General features: G+C 39.3%; 1 protein-coding gene across 1 annotated transcript in view; it reads right to left on the reverse strand.

Annotated features, from left to right (window-relative positions):
- The window catches only part of SVEP1 (sushi, von Willebrand factor type A, EGF and pentraxin domain containing 1), a 128742-nt gene that overhangs the window by 48588 nt on the left and 57024 nt on the right, over positions 1 to 23130 (reverse strand). Inside the window, exons 10-28 of the mRNA XM_056325171.1 lie at positions 22549 to 22656; positions 22186 to 22317; positions 20629 to 20823; positions 19428 to 19549; positions 17429 to 17537; positions 15345 to 15533; positions 14780 to 15013; positions 14100 to 14261; positions 13197 to 13358; positions 12177 to 12338; positions 11442 to 11536; positions 10183 to 10279; positions 9407 to 9520; positions 8426 to 8539; positions 7370 to 7571; positions 6181 to 6338; positions 4800 to 5001; positions 4008 to 4183; positions 2559 to 2683 (exon numbers count right to left, since the gene is read on the reverse strand). Coding sequence (XP_056181146.1) covers positions 2559 to 2683; positions 4008 to 4183; positions 4800 to 5001; positions 6181 to 6338; positions 7370 to 7571; positions 8426 to 8539; positions 9407 to 9520; positions 10183 to 10279; positions 11442 to 11536; positions 12177 to 12338; positions 13197 to 13358; positions 14100 to 14261; positions 14780 to 15013; positions 15345 to 15533; positions 17429 to 17537; positions 19428 to 19549; positions 20629 to 20823; positions 22186 to 22317; positions 22549 to 22656 — 2858 coding nt within the window. The remainder of the gene's footprint in view (positions 1 to 2558; positions 2684 to 4007; positions 4184 to 4799; positions 5002 to 6180; positions 6339 to 7369; positions 7572 to 8425; positions 8540 to 9406; positions 9521 to 10182; positions 10280 to 11441; positions 11537 to 12176; positions 12339 to 13196; positions 13359 to 14099; positions 14262 to 14779; positions 15014 to 15344; positions 15534 to 17428; positions 17538 to 19427; positions 19550 to 20628; positions 20824 to 22185; positions 22318 to 22548; positions 22657 to 23130) is intronic.

The raw sequence follows: 23130 nt of genomic DNA on the forward strand, positions 1-23130 counted from the left end.
GCCCAGTGGGCTGTGTACATCTCAGCACAGTCAGCCTACCCATACAATACATGTAGCATGCCTTCAAGGCACAGCTAACTGGTTAAGAAAGCACAGGTGTGCCCAGTTTATGCCAAACAGTTGAGAAACTGCCATTCTTAAAAGGGTGACCTGGCTTCTGTTAAGTCTCTAGTGGATGAAATCAACTATAAGAATAACGTGCTATACTGTCTGTGAGAAGGAAGGTATGCCATGAACCTCAGACTGAGTTGCTCTTACATTCCCCCGACTTCAGTGAGGTGGATCAGACTCCTCTAGAGCCAGCTTAGCTGGAGAAGACAACAACGTGCTTTTACTTACTCTGAGGCCTTTTCGAAGATCTCATTTCAACAGTATGTACTGATGGAAACTGCTTACGTCAACGGCTGCAAACAAGCTGCAAGGAATCTGCAGGGAAAACCTCCTTGGTGTGGGAAAGGTAGGTTTGGGAATCAGTTTTTCCCAGCCGTATGATGGAGAATGGATGGCCAGAAAGGACCTTGCAGTCCCATATAGACAACTCATATTTCTGCTGCTGTCTACTCAGCAACAGACCAACAAGACTGCTGGTTTACCTACATAAAATCAATATGCAAGTGCATGAGCAGTGAAAGTACACAAATAAAAATCTTAAAGAACGGACTTTGTCTTTATGTTACTCACTGGGCTACATATTCTATCACCCTGCTTTCCTTTATGGCTGAGAAGAGGAATGTAAGACTTACTGAATAGTTCCAGGTGGCCACAACAAAACTGGTAATAACATATAATGATAGTGATTTACTATCTCAAGCACTGAAAAGAGTGAGGTAAAAATTTAATAGGACGCTTACTTGGCTTAGCTCCCTGTCTGGTCTCATATCTGTCTTTTCAGATGAGTACTACAGATACCATAAATGAAAGGCATGATTTTCTTCCTTGTCCTAACTGTACTGCATTTGAAGCAAATGGGAATTTAATCAAGCCTGTCATTAAAGACAGGTGACTACTGAGAAAGATTCAGAAAATCACACTTAACCTCTTCATCAGTGTGTCTTGTAAGATCACATGCATGCTTATCAGCTTCAGAACTGCTAGGGAACAAAACCCTGAAGATTTGACTTGGCAATGCAACAATTGTAACCCCAAAAGCCAGGAAGAGTAGTGGATTGTTGGGCTGTTCTAAATGTAGCAGAAAGCCAAAGTAGCAGAGAAAAAGAGAAGCAGAAGAGACATTTGGATGCTGGCAGCAAAGATTCTGCTTTACTTCTATTGTCTATTAATTTCATTATTTCATATTTGAATCATGCATTACAAATGGTGATAATATGCTTAAGGACAGAGCTGCATCTATAGGGGACCTTGACAAGCTGGAGGAATGGGCCAACATAGATGTCATCAAATTCAACAAGAACAAATGGGAAGGAGAAAGCTTGGAATGCAGGCTGGGGAAAGCTTGGAGAGGGAGCAGCTCTGTGGAAAAGGACCTGGGTCTCTGGCAGGCAGTGAGCTAAATACTGGCCAGCTGTGCACCCTGGCAATAATGAGAACCAACAGCATCCTTGGCTGTGTGAATAGTGTCACAACCAGAAAACCAAGGATGGGATTATTCCTTCTTCTCAGTGCTTATTAGAACACATCTGGAGTACTGAATTTCATTTTGGGCTCATCAGTACAAGAAAGACATTAACAAGCTGGAACAAGTTCAGGGGAGGGTACCAGAAAGGTGATGATGGGCTGGAACTTTTAAACTGTGAGGAGAGACTGTGGGAAAAAAGCTGGTTCAGCCTGGAGCAGAGAAAGCCTTGGGGACACCTAACAGCAGTCCCTGGTACCTATGGAGAGGTAGGCAAGTATATAGTCAGGCTCTTCACAGCAGTGCATGGTGGGAGCCAGAAACAGTAGTCATCAGTAGAAGTGGGAGAACCCAACTAGTTACAATGAAAAAAACCCTCATTCTGAAGATAGCTGGACATTGAAGCTTGTCTCCCAGAGAAGCTGAGGGATCACTGCACTCACACACATCTTTTGATCTTCACTAGTCTTTTACCTCTGTGAAAATTTAGTGCCAAACTTTATTCTTGGTACCTGAATAAAAGTAGCCTGACAGTCATTTAAGCTGCCCATTCAGACTTTTCCTGGGACCATACAGGTCTGATTTTTCATAGTGTCTAATGCATTGACAGAAAATCTGATGCCTCTCTTCTGAAGTTTTACAGGTGACTTCACACAGCAGGATGAGGGAACCATAACTTGTAAAATAAGCCCTTAGCTTGTTTCATTGGGTTTCCTCCCTCTTTTAAGAGGACTGACAGCTTTTGTGCACACCTTCATTTCAAAGTTACATAATGCAGGAAGGCTCAGTTAAAATAGAAGGTGACTGCTATTTTATCACACCTAGTTTTGCTTAAAGGTATCTTATCTACTTACTATGCTAAGCTTATTACCCTAAACCAGAGCTTCATCTGGTCCCCACACACTTTGGTGGGAACAGAGGTCTATCCAGTATGCTAATCTGGAATCATCCTACACTCAGAGCCCTGTGCTCCAGCTCCACTTACCTGCTGTGGAGACAGGACATGGTCCCAAATGTTGAGCTGGCTGATGGAGCCCACAAAAGATTCAGCTGGGTTGAACCCTTCTCCTTTCTGATCTTGCTCTTGACCCAGTACAAGTGCACCACCACCTAGACTCAGAGAGAATGAGACCAGGGATGGGAAACAAAGCCTTACAGCAGGGAACTCCATAGGAAGATCAAAAACTAAGCAAACCCAAACTTTTGCTACTCTATGTTGCTAAGATTTTGTAGTGCAGGAGACCAGGCACCTTCAACAAATTGTCTCAGAAAAAACCTCTGGGAAGCTTTATACTAGACTGAGGTAAGTAAGCGTAACAATTTGTAAGTGATTCTCAAATAAACATTAATATTAAACTCATACCGATGACAGCAGAAAATTCACGTGGCTACTTCAGGAATGGCATTGCCTCTAAGAGACCACTTCTAGGCTCAGTATTTGAAGCATATTACAGAGCAATGCAAATGCAGTTTTGAGCAGGCGGGGCATACTTTACAATGCTAGCTTGCACTTCCAGCTTTAAACAAAAATGTAGAAAGTCAGATAGGACAAATTTGATTCAAAATCCTCAGAAGTACATTGGTGATTAGACAGTCAACATTCTGACATGCCACACAGGTTCAATTTCCTCTCCTCAACCAGCAGCACAGATGATATGGGCATGCATTTTGTATGTCACAGGGTGTGTGGACAAGGGCAAAAAGTAATCAAGACTGCAGACTTAGGCCTCATCTCTAGAGATAAATCCAATATAATTGGGAAAGATGGGGCAAGCATAAAGTACACAGACTAAAACTTCACTATTTTATTCTTTATTTTAATATGGTAGCTTTCTGAAACTTTATGTAAATCCAGATGGTGGTAGTATGAAAACACTGTCAAAACCGAATTTCTTTGCAGCAATCTAATGTCAGGCCTTTCACAACTCTTCAGTGCTGAAGGTATCCCGTTTCATACCTTTGATATTACTGGAAAGACTGCTGATCACAGGAAACAATGAAATAGCAAAATCTTCCTTGTTAGGAAAAAATGCAAATATAACTTTAAAAACATGTCTGAAAGTGACAGGAGAAGGCTAAGTCAATCAATTCTGAGCACAGATTTGTAAGGGAAATGCCAGTTAAGTCTGTTGCATGATAAACCTGTTCTCACAAAGCATTCCAAAATTAGCTCAGCACAGGCTCCTTTGGACTAAACTCTGACAAACAAGTTACTTACTAGTTTGCCTTAGAAATGTGCACTTTGCCTTCAGCAAGGCTCAGTGAGGGAACTGTTCTCATAAACAAGAACAGCAAACGTGAGCCCTGCATAAACTTTGAAAATGTGAAAACATACTAAAACCACCAAAATAAACATTTCCTTGCAGGCACAGCAAATTCTGCAATAAAAACAGAATGAAGGCAACAGATCTGGTGTAATATAAATAAAGCATACCAGGGATTTTTGAGCCAACAGAGAGCCCGCTGCCTCCATCAGACAGTTTTCCATCAATGTACACTTTCCATGCCCCATCTGTGCACGTCCATGTGACTGCAATGTGATGCCAGTTACCATCGTTCACTGAAGGACAGTCTGTGATCCTCTCTTTACCATTTACATAAAGAACCCAGCTGCATGGAAGGAAGATGAAAGCATACTCACTTGCACACAGCAACTTTAAAAGCATAGCCTGTCCCACATGACTCAAAAGAAATGTTACTTGCTGAAGTAACTCTGTCTACATTATACAAGAAATATCTCTTGAAAGATCATCGTACAAGATATGTGTCTCTCAAAGAACTTAGAAGTTACGGTTATCATATCCAAAGCATGGTGAAATAAGTAATGTGTTTTTATACCAAGACTCTAGTCACAGCTGAATAATGGATTCTTACACTTGCCCCTTGGGTCCACCCCTGTGTCTGGAGTCACATTACAAGTACTCTGAGTGCTGAGCTCCATTTTATCAAATAATTGTCTCAATGTGTCATTCAAATATGATGTAAACATAGTCCAGACAAAAATGCCAGGCTTTCTAAACTTCTCTTTCTTGCCATTACTCTATTTGGCAAAAAGTGAAGGAAACGAAGGAGAAAAACAAAACAGAGAGACAACTCCAGCCATTGAGTTTGGATGCAGGTTTTTTTACTCCAAAGTAGGCAAGGCTGATATTCAGACTTCTGGTCTACACTTCCTTTACCAATTCAACACATCTGTAAGCTACAGAAAAGCAAAACTGTGATTTACCCATTGTAATCAGTAAGAAGAAATGCATTATCGCTTCCATTCTCCACTGCATAAGAAATGGGAGTTCCATAGTTTGTAGTGTCAGTGGATTTCATCCAGAATGTACAGGTGATGTCACCAAGAGATGGGAAAACACCATCAAGCATGACGTACCCATAGATACCAGAGACTTCAAAATCAAGATTGAAACCAGAGGACTGTTCTGCAACAAAGACAAAGAATTTTCAGAGCTATATTCCTGAAAACCTACAAAAAAGAATCAAACTGAATCTAAGAAAATGCAATAAAATGGATTGCAACCCATCTGTAAAAGTTATTCACTTTAAATTGATCAGATGTAGACAGAATGTATAGCAGTCTAACATCAGCCAGCATATAGAACTTTCTGAGTCTAGAAAACACACAGGGTTTGAAGACAAATGACTGGAAAAGAAGCTGATTATCTAACAAACACAGAACATGAACCTTGCTTTTCAGTACACTATCAATGAAATGACATATCCACCTGCCATCCAATAACCCAAAGAGATGCGATCAGCTGGTTCCATTTTATTCACAACAGTCTAATTAAAAAAAAAAAACAAAACACCAAACCCACAAGATTTTTTCCTGTTCTGGACTTACTGAAATACACTGCACTGGTATGGAACAGGACTTCTGTGCTGCTCTTCAATACAGAGTGACATGCTTTACAAGGATACTACATGTACACCTATCAAATGCAGCCTCTCCTGAAAGCTGGGTGTTATTAAACTTTAAAACAAGATAGCAAGTCTAATTGACCTGTATGCCTTCCACTGTCTCTGTAAAACCAACATGGGCTCTTCAGCCTCTGCTTAAAGATTCACCAGCTACTAGTGTAACACTTCATCATTTTCATGGAGTGACTAAAGGACAAATGGATTTGAGCCTTGTGGCTGCGTCGCATAACTCCAGCATCATCTAGCAAGTTGCAGTAGTTGTGACCTACTTTGCTCAACCATAGGGAACTTTATGTCTTTTCAACTTCTAAAGCCGAGACTACCACATACTAATCTCTGACCCTGTGATGCAAACCCCTACATGGAACACATGAAACAGAAAGAGCTAATTAACTCAAATATACATGGCAAATACAAATAAAACTTGACAGACCCACCAGGTAATAAAAGCAAGAACTGTTCCTTAGAAAAATGAATGTAAATATGACATAGCACACATGCTGTTACTAGTCTGCAATTACATGTATTAACACTGCTGTCACACAGCTTCCACTCAGCCCCTGAGAGTCCCCCCACCCGAGCTGTATTCTGGCAAAGCTGTATGAAACCAGCCCAGCCAGTGCAAATCTTGCCCAGAGACTTAGTCAAGCCACCTTTTTCTGACACTTGGTCCTGTGTACCTGTTTCACACCTGCTGCCTGTAAAGCCAGGGGGACATTTACAAATGTACGAGTTCAAGGCATCCACACAGGTGGCTTGGTTTAAGCAGGGACTGGAGTCACAGTCATCGATGTTCACTTCACAGTTTAGTCCTGTGTACCCTGTCACACACAGACACCTACAGAGGAAAAAAGCACACTTCAAAGGTGGCTACTGTCATGACAAAGAATCCTGGCCACGAGGTCAGATCTGCCAATGGGAATGACATATACTTAAAAAAAAATAAAATATCAACAGCAGAGATACTACAGAATTAATGGCATTTTATTCTCATTGATCCTTTAAGTATGCTTGTATTCTATTAGCTGTGTAGTAGTTCTTCTTGATAAAGACAATACAATATTTAAACAAAGTGCCTGAGTTTCTTCATATGAAATTGGGAGAGGCAATCATTGCAATCCCGTGAGTGAAGCATGCCTTTTAGGTCCACAGAATTATAGACAAGAGGTACTTGACTTTTCAGGCAGGTATGCTTACATAGAGGGAAAACCAAGGCAGTAGAAAGGCACCAAAACTTCTGGTACTTGGAAAACCAAGGTTTTTGAAAGGCACCACAACTTCTGGGGCTTTGGGGAGGGAGAGAGTTATTAACCCCAGGCAGTAACAGCTGGTACATCTATCTCTGCAGTGACCTAGGATATGACACTTCTATTGGTATTTGTAACTTCTGATTGGAGTCCAGATACCCTAAAGCATATAATAAATATTCAGAAGATTACATCAGCATTCGTATTTTAATCTCTATATTCTCAATATGTACAGATATCCCTGTCTTCTAGGGTATAGAAATGTAATATTATCAGATACATAACTCATCATCACATATTCTTCTAGTGGAAAGCAAGACAAGCCCTTGAGGCTTGGGAAAGTGGATTTCTTTTGGAAGATGATTATTAAAACCATGCAGTTCTACCATGCTTACAATTCAAACTCTGTATATTTTCTTTGCTGTCTATCTTGGAATTTTTTAAGAGTGAGGACATGAGGATTTATTTTCCTGCATTTTAAAATCTCCTTTAGTGCCCGTAAGGGGACAATTCATACTGGATCAGCCTGCCAAATGCTTTGCTGAAATCTAAGAAGGCTGAAGCACCACAACAGATCTGACTTTCCACATTGTATTACATTAATCATACATCTGTTTTTCACCTGAAGCTGTTGATACCATCTTTGCATGTAGCTCCATTCCTACAGGGTCTGCTGAGACACTCATCCATGTTTCTTTCGCATAAGACACCAGTAAAACCTGGGAGGCACTTGCAGGAGAAACTGCCAACTCGATCTTCACAAATAGCCCTATTAAGACACGGGTTTGAAAGGCATTCATTGACCTCCATTTCACAGTGAGCACCTGAGAAGAAAAGAAGAAAGTCACAGCTCTGCTCTGAATAGCCATTGCAGGTCTGGGATTTACTCATTAACTGAGGTTAAGTAGTCATAGAAGAATTACAGGAACAATCTTTGCAATTGTAGAAATTAACACTTTGCAAATGGTGGCAAATTTAAATGGATATTGTCCATTATATGAGTAATTTGGGCTGAATCAGGAAATCCCCTGAGAAACTGTTTTGAGCTACTAATGAAAAGCTACTACAAAAGACATTTAGCTGGAACCTTAACTCTAAAGGCAGAAAATGAAAGCCAGAAAACACATGATTCTGGGATTTCTGCTGTACAAGAGGCTCTATGTTACAAGCACTGCAGAATGAAAAAACTGCGTTGTGATTTTAGGGTGTAGCTCTTTGGCAACATGATAATCAATGGATATGCCTAGCTGTTACATAAATCTAGGAAAGCAGTAGGAAGCAGAGTATGAGGATGAAGAGTAGTTTTAATATAAATAGTCTTGTTTACTGTAATAGTATTTTTCTTTTCCAAATAAAATTAAACATAACAATTTGCACCCGTATGAATGTCCTTATTCTTTCCTCAACATCACACAGTATGTTCATGACAAAATCAGTAAGATCAATCATTTACTAAATTTTTTTTACTTCTGAAAGTCTGAAATGTCTGAAAGACATTTACTTCTGAAGCCACACTTACGCTACAGGGACTCTGAGAGATGAGATCAACCTAAGGAATCTAGGACATCCATATCAACTGTAATATATAGCAAAGAGATTGAAATACTCTAGACATGGAAGGAAGACATCTTTTTTGGTCTGAAAGAGTGAGGGTTGACTTAAACAGAGAAATGTGTACCTGCAAACCCCTTTGCACAAGTGCAGCGGTAACTGTTCTTGCCATCAACACAATGGGCCCCATTCAAACATGGACTGGAGCTACATTCATTTATGTCTTCCTCACACAAGAGACCTTCAAACAGCAAGGGTTACAAGGCATGATCAAGACATAGTCAAGGTCTGAATGGTGCAGTGACTGAACGTGGAAGACAGAACAGCACCATACTGCTTGCATAACAAAATGCCTCCAAGAGCAGGCGGTAAAATTCCATGTTTAACTGCACTACTACAAACATTTACAGAGATCAGCTGTGTTATTTAGATGCTGGGATGTGAAAGATGTGAAGTTCATAGTTTGCCTTCAAGCTTAAAAAATATCCAGCATGGGTTGCTGTCGACAAATGTATAGCCATAAACACGAAAAATGAGGGGAGGGAGACCATTTCTGGTGGAAAAAATAGAGATTTTTTTTTAATCACATGAAGTTATCTCCTCAGTAGTTTATTTCAACATTTAGAAATTAGGTGCTGTTTTGGGAAAGTACTCAAGCATGCCAGTTTTTGCACAGATTTCAATACCTTCAACGTACATACAAGTGAGAGTTAAAAACAGAGAGAAAAAAGCTAAAAAAATTCCACTCACTCACAGGGCTGCCGTAAAGCAACTGTGTAAATGATCTGTCTAGTCAGGCCATATTCAGTCTCATAAGCACTTCGCTTGTGAGTATGTACTAATTCCCCAAACCTCATTTCTTTCCAGAACTGTCACAAAACAGAAGCCATACAGGCACACACATGCACATCGACTGTCCTTGAATGCTCATCCTTTTATTTCAAACCCTGTTCACATACAGTGGAACCTTGCTCTAACCTGTAAATGAGATTGCTTTCCTGTTATAATTCCACATCTGTGGAATTATACAGCCCTTGTGTTTTTTGTTATCTACTGGGCATAGAAACAATGCCTGTCTGAAGAAGAGCTATGAAGTGAAACAGATTACCTGAATAGCCTGGTTGACAATGGCAAACAAAGGTCCCAATGCCATCTTTACACATTCCATTGTTGCGACAAGGAGATGATTTACACTCATCAACTTCTGTTTCACATTTCAAGCCTAGAATGCAAAATAAAGGACTGAGAATAGAGAGACAAAATTTGAAATTATTCAGAAACACAGAATCCATGACTACTAGGAAAACACGATGCATTAGTTGCATACGCTACCAGACATTCAGGTTTAATATCTTCTTTTTAGATTGTGTTTTAACACAGACCTGAGATAAAATGTTATTAGAAAGGTATGATGCACACTGGGCAACTGACTTACCAGTTCCAGACAGTGGCACTTAATACTTATCACAAGTAACAGAGATCACTTCTTGATAGTAGCTGAGTAATAAATCACCTGTTTGCTTTGAAGCAACTGGGAAGTTAACACTGAAGAGGAGTACAGACAGATCTGGTGGAATTAGCCATTTAGAGTGCAAATTCCCAGCTTTTTCTAATTGTAAATATTGCCAAGTGATAGGATTTTCAAACCCACTAACTCCACTAACAGAAACCCCATGCAAAATCCTTTTCTGCTAAACACAATATAATTCAGTGAGAACATGAGAAACTATTCCTTTTTGTAATGCTTATGTATGTTAAATCTGTGGTGGAGATTCCAATTAGTTAGGCTATATTCTTGCACTGAAATGTTTTGCTCCTTTATGCTTGCTCATGTTAAGGGCATGGAGACATGTTAGCTCCTCCACCTGCTTCTCAATTTTTTACCTGTATATCCAAGTGGGCATATGCAGATATATCCACTTCCCAACTGTTTGCATGTCCCATTATTGTGGCATGGTTCCAGGAAACACTCATGAAAGACCTGCCAGAGGCAAGAACGATGCAATTGCAGTAAAGGTGGAAATACAGGTAGAACAAAATATTCTAATTTTAAACTGCATGCCCTATAGTCACTTTGGAAAGCTGGGAAAAAAGTCACTGGCATTAACTTCTAGCTCTTCCTCTTTGCCTCCTCAGCAAACCAACCATTCTTTCCTTCTACAGAAAAATACCAGGAATCTGAATTACTATTTTAAAATGACCTTTTACTTAGCAAAATGTGATCATCACAGTTGTTTCTTTAGAACTGTCTTAGCTATGATTCACAGGTGACATTTTATACTATGCTTTTCTATGAGAGTTCTCACTTCTTATCTTTTTACACTGGCTCATCACTTCCTGCTGCTAGTCATCAGGTGAGCTGGTGGCAAACTTCACTGTTTTTTCTAATGTAGCAAATCTGAATTCACCAAAGCCCTTCAGTAAATGGTCAACTAAAGCCACAGGAGATCAGTTTGTCACTTGTCCATGTGTTATATAATGGTTCAGGCCAAATTTATCATCAGTCAACTTTGCTTCTGTTTATACCATCTCCTAACTTCAGATTCAAACAAAGCAGTCTTGCCAGAGTTACAGGCTGGGGGGGGCGATGGCTGGGGTAAGGGAGCATCTCTGGCAAATGTCACTACAGTTTTTTCTCATCAGGACTTGCTTGTATTTCAAATTGGGTACTTGCAGCAGAAGGGAGCTCCGCTTGCCTCCTCTCAAGTGTATCTGTGTTGCAGTAAGTAGGACAAAGATTCTACAACCGGGACTTAGAAGCCTGGTAGCATTTTTCTGGAATTCAGCATATGGAAGACATTGGATGACTGAGTGTGGTCAACCTACATTTTATAGACTAGCTGAACTTCCTCCATGGAGTTTACATTTCTTTTGTAAGTGTGATAAATATTTCATATATCAGGTGAAGGCTTCAAGTCCAGAATTTAAGATTGCTAATAGCTGATGCAGTCTCCTCTGTTCAGTGAGAGTGCTTCTATGATTACGAAGAGAGTTTAAGTGTTCCCCTCATGATCATCGCTCTCATCTCTTCAGGAAATAGTCAGCGTAATGACTACATTTAAAAAGGCCATAGCCATATCCTGTTGCATAAGACACTCTTTCTTTCATTTGAGATAACATCGGAAAATATATTTTGTCCTTGCCTGACTGCTGACTTTGTACTGCTTGCTGATATTTTCTGGAGAGGCTGGTACCATCATTACGCTTTCCTCAGCTGCTGAAAAAGTAGAGCCGAAACCTAAAGAGGAACGATATGAAAGTGTTGTTAACAACACTCTGTGGCAATGTTCCTGTTCTGTGAAGGCATAATAATTGCATGTTAGTAATGTATCTAAAGATATGCTGAAGAAAGTGAATTTATGGGAATAAAAAGCAAACTTTACAGTAACCATAGTATTATTTTATATATATATTATATTATATACCATATATATTCATAGTATATATGAATATATATATTTTACAAATATATATTTTTAAGCACATATGTTTCTAAGACACATACATGTGGGTATACACATAAAATATGTTTTATATGTATTTATACTTACACACATACATGCATATACATACTTGTATATATATAAAACTCTGTATAGTATCTATATAGTAAATATGCTCTGTGTGTGTGTGTCTGTGTATCCACACTCTGTATATGTATACACCGTTACTGAGCCTTGGCATGTATCACACTGTCACTCCTACATAACACAGAGGCAACAACCAGTAGGCAAAACCATCTGTGAACTTCACTGGTTGAAATGGAAGGTCTGCATTTGTTAGGAGAGTCAGTGGGATGTTTTCTGTTAAGACTACTGGCAGTCATCCTTTAGATATTCCGTTTGTTCACTTTCTCCAGCAGAGATAATTTGGCTTACTTGAACAATCTGTGATGGATCTGGCACCAACGACAGTTGTTGTTCCATAAAAGGGACAAGACAAGCAATAGGACTTTCCTGGGTCTGGTTGATAGTAGTCTCTGGGACAAGGGTAGCAAGGTGTCAAACCTGTACGAGAGAACTCCCCTGCAACACATGGTACTGCAAGAAAAAAAGGAAATTTTTTGGAGTGATCACTTGCACTGCCACCCTACCTGCCCCCAACTCTTTCAGATCATTTTCTCTCTTCCCCTCATAGTCCCTCCTCAGACTTAAAGGAATAGGATGAAACCTGCCAGGAATTCACAACTCTAGGAGAAGCTTATTTAAATTGTGCTGTTAGGTGAAGTGGTTTTTCAAAGGACTATGGAAATATCTGGGAAGTATTTCTGTCTATTCCTTTTGCTGTTGTGCTGCTCTGGGGGCAGCTTTCAAATGCAACTTCCTTTCCCGTTTATCACTACCTTACCCACACTTACCCCCCACCCTCTCTCGTTTTTCCCCTTTCCCTTCAAGAAGGAGTAAAGGATGAAAGACAAGTGATTTTTGGACATTAATCCCTGCAGACTATTTCCTCTAGGAATCTTTCTGACAAAGCTTCCCAAAGACAGCTGAAGATGATTTCTTGAAAAATGTGATGGAACAAATACTGTTAAAATTCATTATTTTTGTACAGAAGATGTGGAAGCCCCTTCTGGAGATAATAGTGAGAAACATCCTGTCATTCCTTTTCTCTTCTGTAAGAAAAAAAGTTTCATTTTCATGTAGGTAACCATCACATGTCTCATTTTATTCATGTCTAGAAAAGAATCCATGTTGGACATCAGAAGGAAGGCATTTGAAATAAGCTACCAGGGAATGACCTATCATTTTGCTGGGAAATGCTGCTTGGTCCACACTCAATCAGAAGTAGAATTCAATCTCAGACAGATGAACTGGATTACACTAGCTGATGTTTAAGCAACATTTAGAAGCATTTAGAATTGGATTAAAAAAAGTCTAGCCCCTTTTGTTACAAACCTCCACAAGCTGAGACATCCACTGCACCTCTTTTTACTGTTGATGTATTCTCTGGGCAAGAGATGCAATTTCTGGATCCAAATGCTGGTTGATATGTGCCAAGTGGGCAAGTTTCACAGGTCTCAAGACCATTAGGTGAATACGTTCCCTGCTTGCACTGAGCTATAAGGCAGAAGAATTCATAAATATCAAGCAATGTCCAACAGGAAACATGGCTCTTGACATCTGAAAGTAATGCTGAAATAACAACACACATCACAAGAACTTTTATTTCTAGAGTTTACTCTACTCTGAAGGACTTCATGGGTGCAAAGAGCAAAAGAGTGAAAAAAAAAGAATTGGGGTAAGTTACAGATAGTGCACTTGTGAATTATTAACCAGTTAATTATCTTCCAATCAGCTTCACAGATGATTTATTGCAACTCAGTTACTCATTTTTAATCAACAAAATTAATGAAAAGACAATAAACAGGAAATAAAACTAGCAACTGCTTTTTCAGAAAAAGTCACAGTAGTGGTGCTGAGGTGCTCAGTGTCCCAGCACTGTAGTGTAGGATGCAAACATTTTATCTTTGATTGAGGTAGGAAGAGGATTGGCAAAGGCAAGAATGGCATTATTTTAAGTGTATTAGTCCCTGTAAAATGGGCTTACAATCTCATAGAATGAAGACAGAAATGCAACAAAGCTTCAAAGGCCAACTCTTCTTAAAACATCTACCAGGCATCCTGCATGCCACAGCACTGATGAAAACCTGGATTTTTCTCTTTGCATATGCATGAAGGGGCAGTTAGGACTGCTCCTCATTTCACAGGCTAACTTCATTCCAATCGTCCCACCACAGGATCCAAAAGGATGTCACCAGACATACAGAAGTGGCTGTATGAAGTAGACCAAGTTCTCACCTTTGCATTCAGAGATGCTCCTAGAGTGTAGATACTCGGTATAGCTACCAGATGGACAACTTTTGCATTCCAGCTGCCCTTCCTCATCTTGGTAGGATCCAGTCCAGCAGCTTTCACAGGTATGATGCTCCAGGGAGAAATAGGTACCCAAAGGGCAGTTGACTGTAACATTGGAAACATAAGGTTCCCCTCAGAGTGGGTTCCCCTCAGACTGCACAATCATACATACCTGTCTTGCCTCTGGAGTCCCCATTTAGTCAAACCTTGTTTATGTGAAATGTGGATCTGCTCCTCAGCAAATGTTGTATTTCTCTGGAACACTGCAAAGCTCACACAGGAAATGGAATCCAATTCCCTATCTCAGCTACACATCACCCACAAGACTAATAGGGTTAAAAGACTGCATACCAAGCACTGTTTTCCTGTGTATCACCATGTGTCTATATGCCTGATTAACCCATGGGAGTGGAATCCTGGTTACAAAAGTGTCCTTTTTCCCCAGGCCTTGGTTAGGAACATAAACACCTTCTGGAAGTCAAACTGCACATTTTTGCAGTTTATTGTTCTGCGAGACCACAAGCACTGGACTGTGTCAAACCATAACCCTCTGCAAACATCCTCCAAAACCTTGCTTTTCAAAGGATTCTGAATACATGTAAGGAGTAAGTAATCTAGCTTACCACACATCCTCCCCCTCAGCACAGAACCGGGCCTGCAGAAAAGGAAGGCCTTCTCCGTCTCCAGTGAGTTGCTGTCAGCTACAATGAGTTCAGATGCAAACTGAAAAGAATACATGGGTTCCTTATTGAGAGTCCTATTCAGTCTGTTTGTGATCATCTCCAGAGTTTTAAGGAGCCGTCGCTGGTTTTCCAGTTCCAGTGTATCATTTCTTTCATCAGGCAGTGGCACGCTAGCTGGGATATAAACAGAAAATACAAAAAAGCACACAGATTTTACAGTCAGCACTTTCAGTATACTCTGGAGTATATCAAGAGTACAACACTCAAACTTGCCAGTGGAAAGTGGAAAGTAGGCCATGCGCACAATGCTCTCCTTGAGCATGAGGCTGTGATCTTTCCCCCAAGCAGAACGTCTGTGATGAAACGGGGCTATGAATGTCTCCAGAAAACTATCACCTGCATCTCCAGCAGGCTTTGTGAACTGAAGGCTAAATTTTACTGAGATATTCAAAACATTTGTTAAAAAGAAGGAACAGGAAAAGGAGGGTATTTTGACTTTTCTCACCTGTGATGTTAAATATTAACTTGATTTTGTGGTCAGTCATTGGAACATTCAGCTTATGCCTTTTGACTCGAGCAGGTGCTGCCTTTACAGAGGCAGAGAAATGCTTGGATAAGTCTTCTTCTTGCGCTGCATCAACAAAATCATCATAGGAATAATCCAGCTGGTTTGCTGTCCCCCAGCCGGCAGGTCCTGTGAGGCATTAAGAAAGAACAAAAAGAGAAGCAAGCCATGTGGAAAAGAATAGGCTGTACTTATTTCTAAAATACATGCCCAGTAGCATGGGGTCTGTTTGAAGCTCCAGATGATATGTGCTGGCTTTGCCTCTGCACAAGTGCCTACTGCACCAGTTCTTTGACTAAAGAAAAAGGAAAAAACCAGCTTCACACTTAACTGATATCCTAGAGATCCTGAATCTCATGCAGTTAGCTGAAACATTAAAGAAATACTTCTACAAAAGATACAGGTTGCAAGTCTTTCTCTTCTCCTGTCTTGCATGGACCCTCACCTCCCAGGAACATCTTCATACTGCTCTCTTCCTCCTCCTGCTCAGTTACAGAAATCACTGCCTATGCTGCATGTCCCCACTGCATCTTCTTCTCACAACTCCTGAATAGTTCTACCATCATCTGCCCTCTCAGAAAAAGCTGGTAGCATCACCCTGACAGACATTTCCTGTTACACATAGTGAGTCAAATTCACCTCCTGTGTAATGTCTTCCACCTATAACACCAGAACTATTTCAACCAGAAACAATTAAACAATTGCACATAATCTACCTTTTCATAATGACTAAATGTAGAAGTGCATGGTCTATTTCAATGACCTAGCTCTTTTCAAAGAAAACATGAAGACAGAAAAGAATTCTGCCAATTATCTGTTAGCAGTCACCTAGCCTACACTTTATTTGTGGAAACTAGGGCAAATCAACCCCACAGCTTTGCGGTTAATACTGTGCAAGTATTCCACAACTAGTTTTCTAAACTGTCTCTTATGACCTGAGGAGAGTCCTCTCTCTTCTTCTGCCTCTCCAGTATAAAATCACGAGAAACTCCAGAAAAATAGCAACAACGTAACTCCGATAAGAGGTTGACACGAACCACAACAGAATAGGATCATACATCCCATGGCCTCAACACTGTTTCCTCCAAGTGCCTTTACAAGTCAGATCCAGCTGTCGTCAGTATTCATCCCTACCCTGATGACAACTGCAAACTGAACACGCAGCCCCCTGTGTCTGATTCCAAACAAATGTGCTCTCAGACTCAGTGAAGCGTGTCTAAAAGGTAAGAATAAGTAGGAACCAACTAACTCCACTATAAACCTGTAAAAGAGCCACAGTCCTATGACAGGGTACATATTCTGATGCTGATCTGCTAAAATGCCTCCTGCAGACAGCTAATCTAAGTTACCTGTTTTTAGCCTTTATGCTCTGGGCACCCCCATGGACTCAGAAATGCCAAGGACAACAGCAGTACAACGCAGACACTAACCTGTTCAAAAATGGACTGAAAACAACAACTTACTTGGCATCAAGCACAGTGGGAGCAATCACTAGGACTGTCACGGCTTTCACTCTGATATAGCCACAGTCATCCTGCAAATTCTGCCCTTGCATACAGGAAGTAATTGCACAGCTAATGGGCAAACTTAAGCTTTAACACTGTGGGGGTTTTGTGCTGATCTGAACCAGCATCAAGGATGTTCCTCATTTTCTCAACAATCTCCAGAATCATGTATTGTACCTTTTCAGTATTTTCGTTCAAAACATTGTGTTTTTACAAAATTGCTTTCTTCCAGGCTAACCAAACTGGTTTGTAGGATTCTCTGTGTGGTTTTTTTTTCCCTTTCCCTATCATAAGTCATCTCAGTAAACTTTTCCTCTACACTATATGGGAAGCAGTATCATAATCAGACTACGAATAGTATCTATTGTTATAAAACCTGTTATGTAATTGCTTACTATCTTAAGGGCTCTATAATTATTTCTAAAAAACGTTTCACACAAGACATTCTGTATTTCAGAACAAAAAGAATTATGTCGCGTTAAACCTGGATAGCTAAGAATTTATGCAATCAATAATTACCAATGCCAAATCCATTTTCGTAATCGTAATTATACTCCAAACAGTGTTTCTGTGTCTTGTCCTCCAATCTGCAGTCAATATCATCAACATCATTACAGAATGATGGGACCTTCCAACACAAAGAAAAGTAACATTAAAAAAATAAAACCAGGTAGCCCTCTCCGCAATTTATAAAGATTTCTAGTTACAATGTAAAGCACTGGCCCTGCCAGTGCCACTAGATTTCAACTTTCATGTCTCTTATAATCCTGGCAAGGTCAGCTGAAAGAAGTATGTTCTACTGATAACAGCTGGGAAATAAGAAGGCAACTTGTAGGCATAAAAGCTCTCTGTTAGAGAAAAGGTTTTTTATAAGGGAAGATGTCCATTCAGTTAACCACTCTTGCATGTGGAATTCCAAAATACAGAAGTAAGTTCAGGATTGTTTCTCTCTGCCGAAGATTATCAGCAGAGCTCACAGGTTGGAAAACGTTGGTTTTTCCAGCCATGTAACTTGCATTTCTGTCATGTTTACAACAATGCTGTTACGTTGTTTCTGGTTTTCAAACCTTGTTTCTTCATACCCACCTCTCCCCCTCCCAGGACAGGGAAAATCATCTGAGAAGGACAGAAACCACAGAACAGAAAACTTGACAGAAACCTTTCCGGTATTGTTGATGTCTTCTGTCTACAAAAGCAGTGGAGATTAGATAAGAACAGATGAATGCATGATCTTTTATAAAATCTGTATTTCTTGCTTTTTCCGGAAAGGTTTCAAGCAAGTTGAGTTCTTTGCTTTTTTCTGTATCTGTTTCCATTGGAAAGATGGCTCCTGCTGATTCCTCCCCACTTCACAGATCTCTGCTAGAATTTCAAATTCTTGTGAATAGGAATAGGCCTATTCAAAACAGCCTTTTTGACTGTTTTCCCTGATTGTTGCATTTTTATGTAACTGCTTCGGCAGGTCACTAAACTTTTTTTCATTATCTTTTGCTTGCTAATAATAGCCTAAGCACTGGAACCTGGTGGTAGCTGGCTCTTAGGGGAAAGGAACAGAAATAAAATCAGGCAAGATTACTTTACTGGAAGAGAACAAAACTGAAGCCAGGCAAGTGAGTAATACATATTTAGGTCCAAGTGTCATAAATTGCCTGAAGTGCTAAGTAAGTTTTCAGCCAGACAAGGGATACTGACATATATTCCTAAATTGCAGAAGTCTGTCCATTAGCTGCATGTGCTAACAATGATTTTTAGTTAGTAGAGAAGCTTTTAGCATATGGGCCTTGGCCTGCAAAACATCTGTAAATGGCCACTTTCTCTTCTGATGCAATTCTATCATACTAAGCCTGGACATCCACTCCTAAGACCACAACTCAAAGTCCTGCTGCTTCTGATATGCAGCTGAGGACAGACTTGCGGATTATAAAGGCAGACTGTGATACTGGAGTGGAAAGCAAGAGACATGTCAGAGAAGGAACACAGTACCTCTTCAAATTCAGTGCCACGTAGCTCTTACCATGACTGTGAACTCAGAAACTCAAGGAAATTACTTAAATCACTGCTACAGCATTTAAGTGCCTGGACTTAGGCACCAAATGTGGAATTTATCTATTTGAATACATGTGTATTGATATATATTATATGCTATATGTAGTCTACTTAAAATATGTATATTTTATAATCACATCCAACTTTCAAAAGCTGAGGTTAGGGCACAACTAGAGTTTTCAAAACTGTACAGGTTCTCTTTGAAAGCCTACTGAAAATCTGAGTGCCACATCCCTAAGCTACTTGGGTGCTTCTGTAAATTCTGTCCTATATAACTCCACATTGAAGACTGAATTACACTAAAATGCCCATCTGTATTTTTAAAGGAGACTTGTCATCTTCTGAAAAAGCACACACTTCGTTTATGGGTTTCTGTTGTATTTTCCTTATATAAATAAAATCAGCCAGGAAAAGCAAAATGAGGTATATTTTTTAAAAAGTACATAAAATGAAGGAGTATTTACTAACCTACCATTTTACCAAGTGCACTCTGGAATGCATCAGTAAAGCCATTTAGAAGATTGTTGTCATCACATCGTGTTGCTTTGTAGAGCATCTCAAAAGATTTAAACCCATGGTTTGCAAAACGATTTACTGAAAAATGTTGGAGAAATACATTTTTACTGATCAGTGCAAGAGTTTCAGAGCTAAAAGCACAATCGTTCAGGCTAAAACTGGAATATACCAAGCTAAAAATTATTGCCTTTAAATCAACAACCTAATTTTCCAGCGTTGTGTTCCTGAAAATGGATCACTCATACCTCAGACAATGCAGTTGAATATGAACCCTTGTTAGTCATCAACTTTATTCGGAAAGCTAACAGACATCAAAAAAAATCTGTCATATATCTATTTCAGCATTTTCATAATGGAAGAAACCTGTGAACTGTCAACTAAACTCCATGCTTGCTTTTTACTGAGAGAGAAGTAATTAAGATTTAAAATCTTACTACTAATGCTGCTAGGCTAAATATGAAAAATTCTCATCCAGGATTTAATTAAATCAACATTCCTAAGTGTCCAAGTTACAGATTTTGAATTGACAGATAGCTCTGAAACAGAACTCTCATTTGCTTATTAGCTGAACCACTGCTCTCATTTGCTGAAATGAAGAAATCTGCTCTGATGGAAGTGGATGAAACATGGTGCCAAGATTGACTTTGTAAGTTACTCCAAAACATTTATTATTAAGATGTCACCAAAGCTGGTAAATTCCACAGTTGAAGTTTTGCTTGCGTCCGCTTCAAAGAAAATAGATAAATGCTTCTGATTTGGTGATAATTAGATATGTTAGTACAGAATGCACTGTGCATTTAGATCAGTAAGTTGCAAATACTGTTGAAATTCCTATTGAAAATACAGTGTTTGTAAACAGTTTCAAATACTGATTCAAAACAATGACAGACCTTGTCTACTTTGCCATCTTTGCTATTTCGTGACTCCCAGGATTAAAATTCACTGCCATTTTTATGTTTTAGACAGCTTCTGAAATAACACATTTAGGGACTTCCAGGCATTCTTTCATAGCATTTGTAACAATTTGGAGGCAGAGGACAGAGAAGATTTGTTATCATTAAATAGAAGTCATAATTTCTAAGATATTTTCATTTACTTCTTCATTAAACATAGTGTTTGATGAATTTCAGTTTCATTTTAGTAACAGTAAGACTTACAAGAGCAACCAGGCCACTCTGGAGAATAATGTGGCTTCCAGACACCATCCTCATATGCACAATAGTAGTTTTCACTTGATCCTTCTGAAAAGCTGTAACCCTCTGAACAGTGCAATGTGCAATTAACTCCCACTTCATCTGAGATGCATGTAAAATGACCATTCACAGGCTCAAAGGAGATTTCACAAGGAGAACCTATGAAAAATACAAAAATTTACATAATGATCAAATTGGTGAAGTAAGCAAGCACAGAGGAAAACAGCACTGATAGGATTTCCAAAAGTACCTATTATCAACCTGATCTTGCCTCTGTTGAAGTCTGTGGAAGTATTATTTGTTAATTCCGTAAAGGCAGGTTACTTTCAGCAGTAGTTATTCTCAAACGTAGCCACTGGATTTTGAAATCCAGAAATGTGAAGACTTAAGAAAATTTATTCGTAATACATATGAGAAATTAAAAAACCTCAGAAATGCATACCCCAAACCCTTCTGTACATCTTCTGCAAAGGTGCATGGCTCAAGCAAGTACTTATAAAAAAAATACAAAACGTTAACCTAAATTTTTACATGAACTTTCACGCAATCAATTCTAGTAAACTATAATACATTTTGAATTCTGAAAGTATCATCCATTCCGCACTACTGCAACAACACATGACTTGTCAGAATCACCTTAGGAGGAACTGACTGCAAAACCTCACTTATGATTTATTTTACAGGCCAATTGTGAAGGAGATTATGAATGTTTGAAAACATAGTTATAAACACCGAGTCACTAAAGTCTGAGGTGATGTAGAACTTGAAATAATGCTAAACATTGGCTTGCTCCTGCTAACATTTATAGTAAATGAGAAGTCAGCACATCCATTTGTAACCTACCTTTTCTAAAAGCTATTACCAAAATTCCAGTCTGCATGATTTTAAATTATCTCTTTGCTAACATTTTTTTACACAGATGTCTAACTAAGACATAATCACTAGAGCTCAGGGATGAAATAGAATTTTCATACTTAATACTTTATCTGCCAAATTACTGTTCAGCCTTTAAAGAAGAAAGTAAAGTGTGGAGAAAAGGTGTCTCTCCAATAAACACAATGCATCAGTATATCTATAGGTACAGACAGCTTCTAAAATCTGAAGAGTGTTCTGCTATCTGTTACAATCTTTGTAGGGCATTACAGAAATATTCCCATAGTTTTCCTTTTTAACTACAGATTTGAAGCAAGACTTCAGTAACACCTATTAATTCATTTCTCATGGCATCTGTTGGTGAGAAAAAAAATATGGATCTGTTACCGTAAATTTTACTGTGTAATGAATCATAATTTCAGTGCTTTTACACCTAATTTGAATTTATAGGACCAAATTCACTGCTGTGCTGCTTCAGTCTTAGATGATTTATTCATTGGTACTAACAAATATTGTCTGCCTTCAAGTTACTCCAATATAAAATGGGAATAACTAAAAGTGGAGACTAAGTGAAAAAGTGGAGTAGCATTGCATCCTTTATGATATGATATGCCATACACTATTGACCAGAAAATTAAGACAACAAACCTTTGATGACAATGTGGATCTCGCATGTCCTGTTATTGCCAGAGGGATCCACCGCTGTGTATTGAACTGTTGTCTCTCCTTTGGGAAAGAGATCTCCAGGTGCATGACTCCTAGTGACAGTCAGTGGAGCACCTAGAAGAGTTAAAAGACAACCTAAAACATCAATAAGTAAAAGAGGGTTGCTCATACCCAACCTTGACAAATGGAGAAGGAAATGGCATATCTTCCAAATCATGTGTTCTTAAAAATAAATAGGTAAAAATCCCCTCAAAAAGTCCTAAACTCCAAGGGATCAAGGGTGAATGGGTTGGAGTTCCCTAGCTTTCCACTGTTGCATGCATGTTTTGGGGTGTACCATCTTACCTGAATTGTCTGAAAATTGAGGTTCTTCCCATGTCGCTGGGTACTCATTCTCTACTGCTTGCATGGGGGGAGGAGATCTGCACCTGTCAATTACAGGAGGTTCTGCATCTGCAGAATTTGAAGGGATGGCATGACATTATGTTACTGAACTGCCACCACACTCAAATGAAATCTGTGGTCAGCAGAAGTCAAGGAAACAGCAGTTTTAAGTTCACATCAGAAGATACAACAAAATTAGGTGCACACTTAAGATGCTGCTACTGGTAGATGCTAAGGGAATGGACAAGATTAATTCTTCCACTGAACTCATGGTTTCTGCATTCTGTGTGCTTTCTACAGAGTAAACTTTGTTTAATGGGACTACTGAGTAATGCAACTGACTGACAGAAATACTTGAACAATGTTTTGCATCAGCAGTGTGTGGGAACCTTGGAAATTTCTTGGAGTTTTTCAAGAAAAAACCCCAAACATATCTGAGATGAAGGCAGTAAGTGACAACACAATAAAGCATTCAATCTACCAACGTGAGGAGAAATCTTAACATTCAGAATGAACAACAGAACAAAACACAACCCAAACTGA

Source organism: Falco biarmicus, chromosome Z, assembly GCF_023638135.1.
Source record: "Falco biarmicus isolate bFalBia1 chromosome Z, bFalBia1.pri, whole genome shotgun sequence".
Classification (NCBI taxonomy): Eukaryota; Metazoa; Chordata; class Aves; order Falconiformes; family Falconidae; genus Falco; species Falco biarmicus.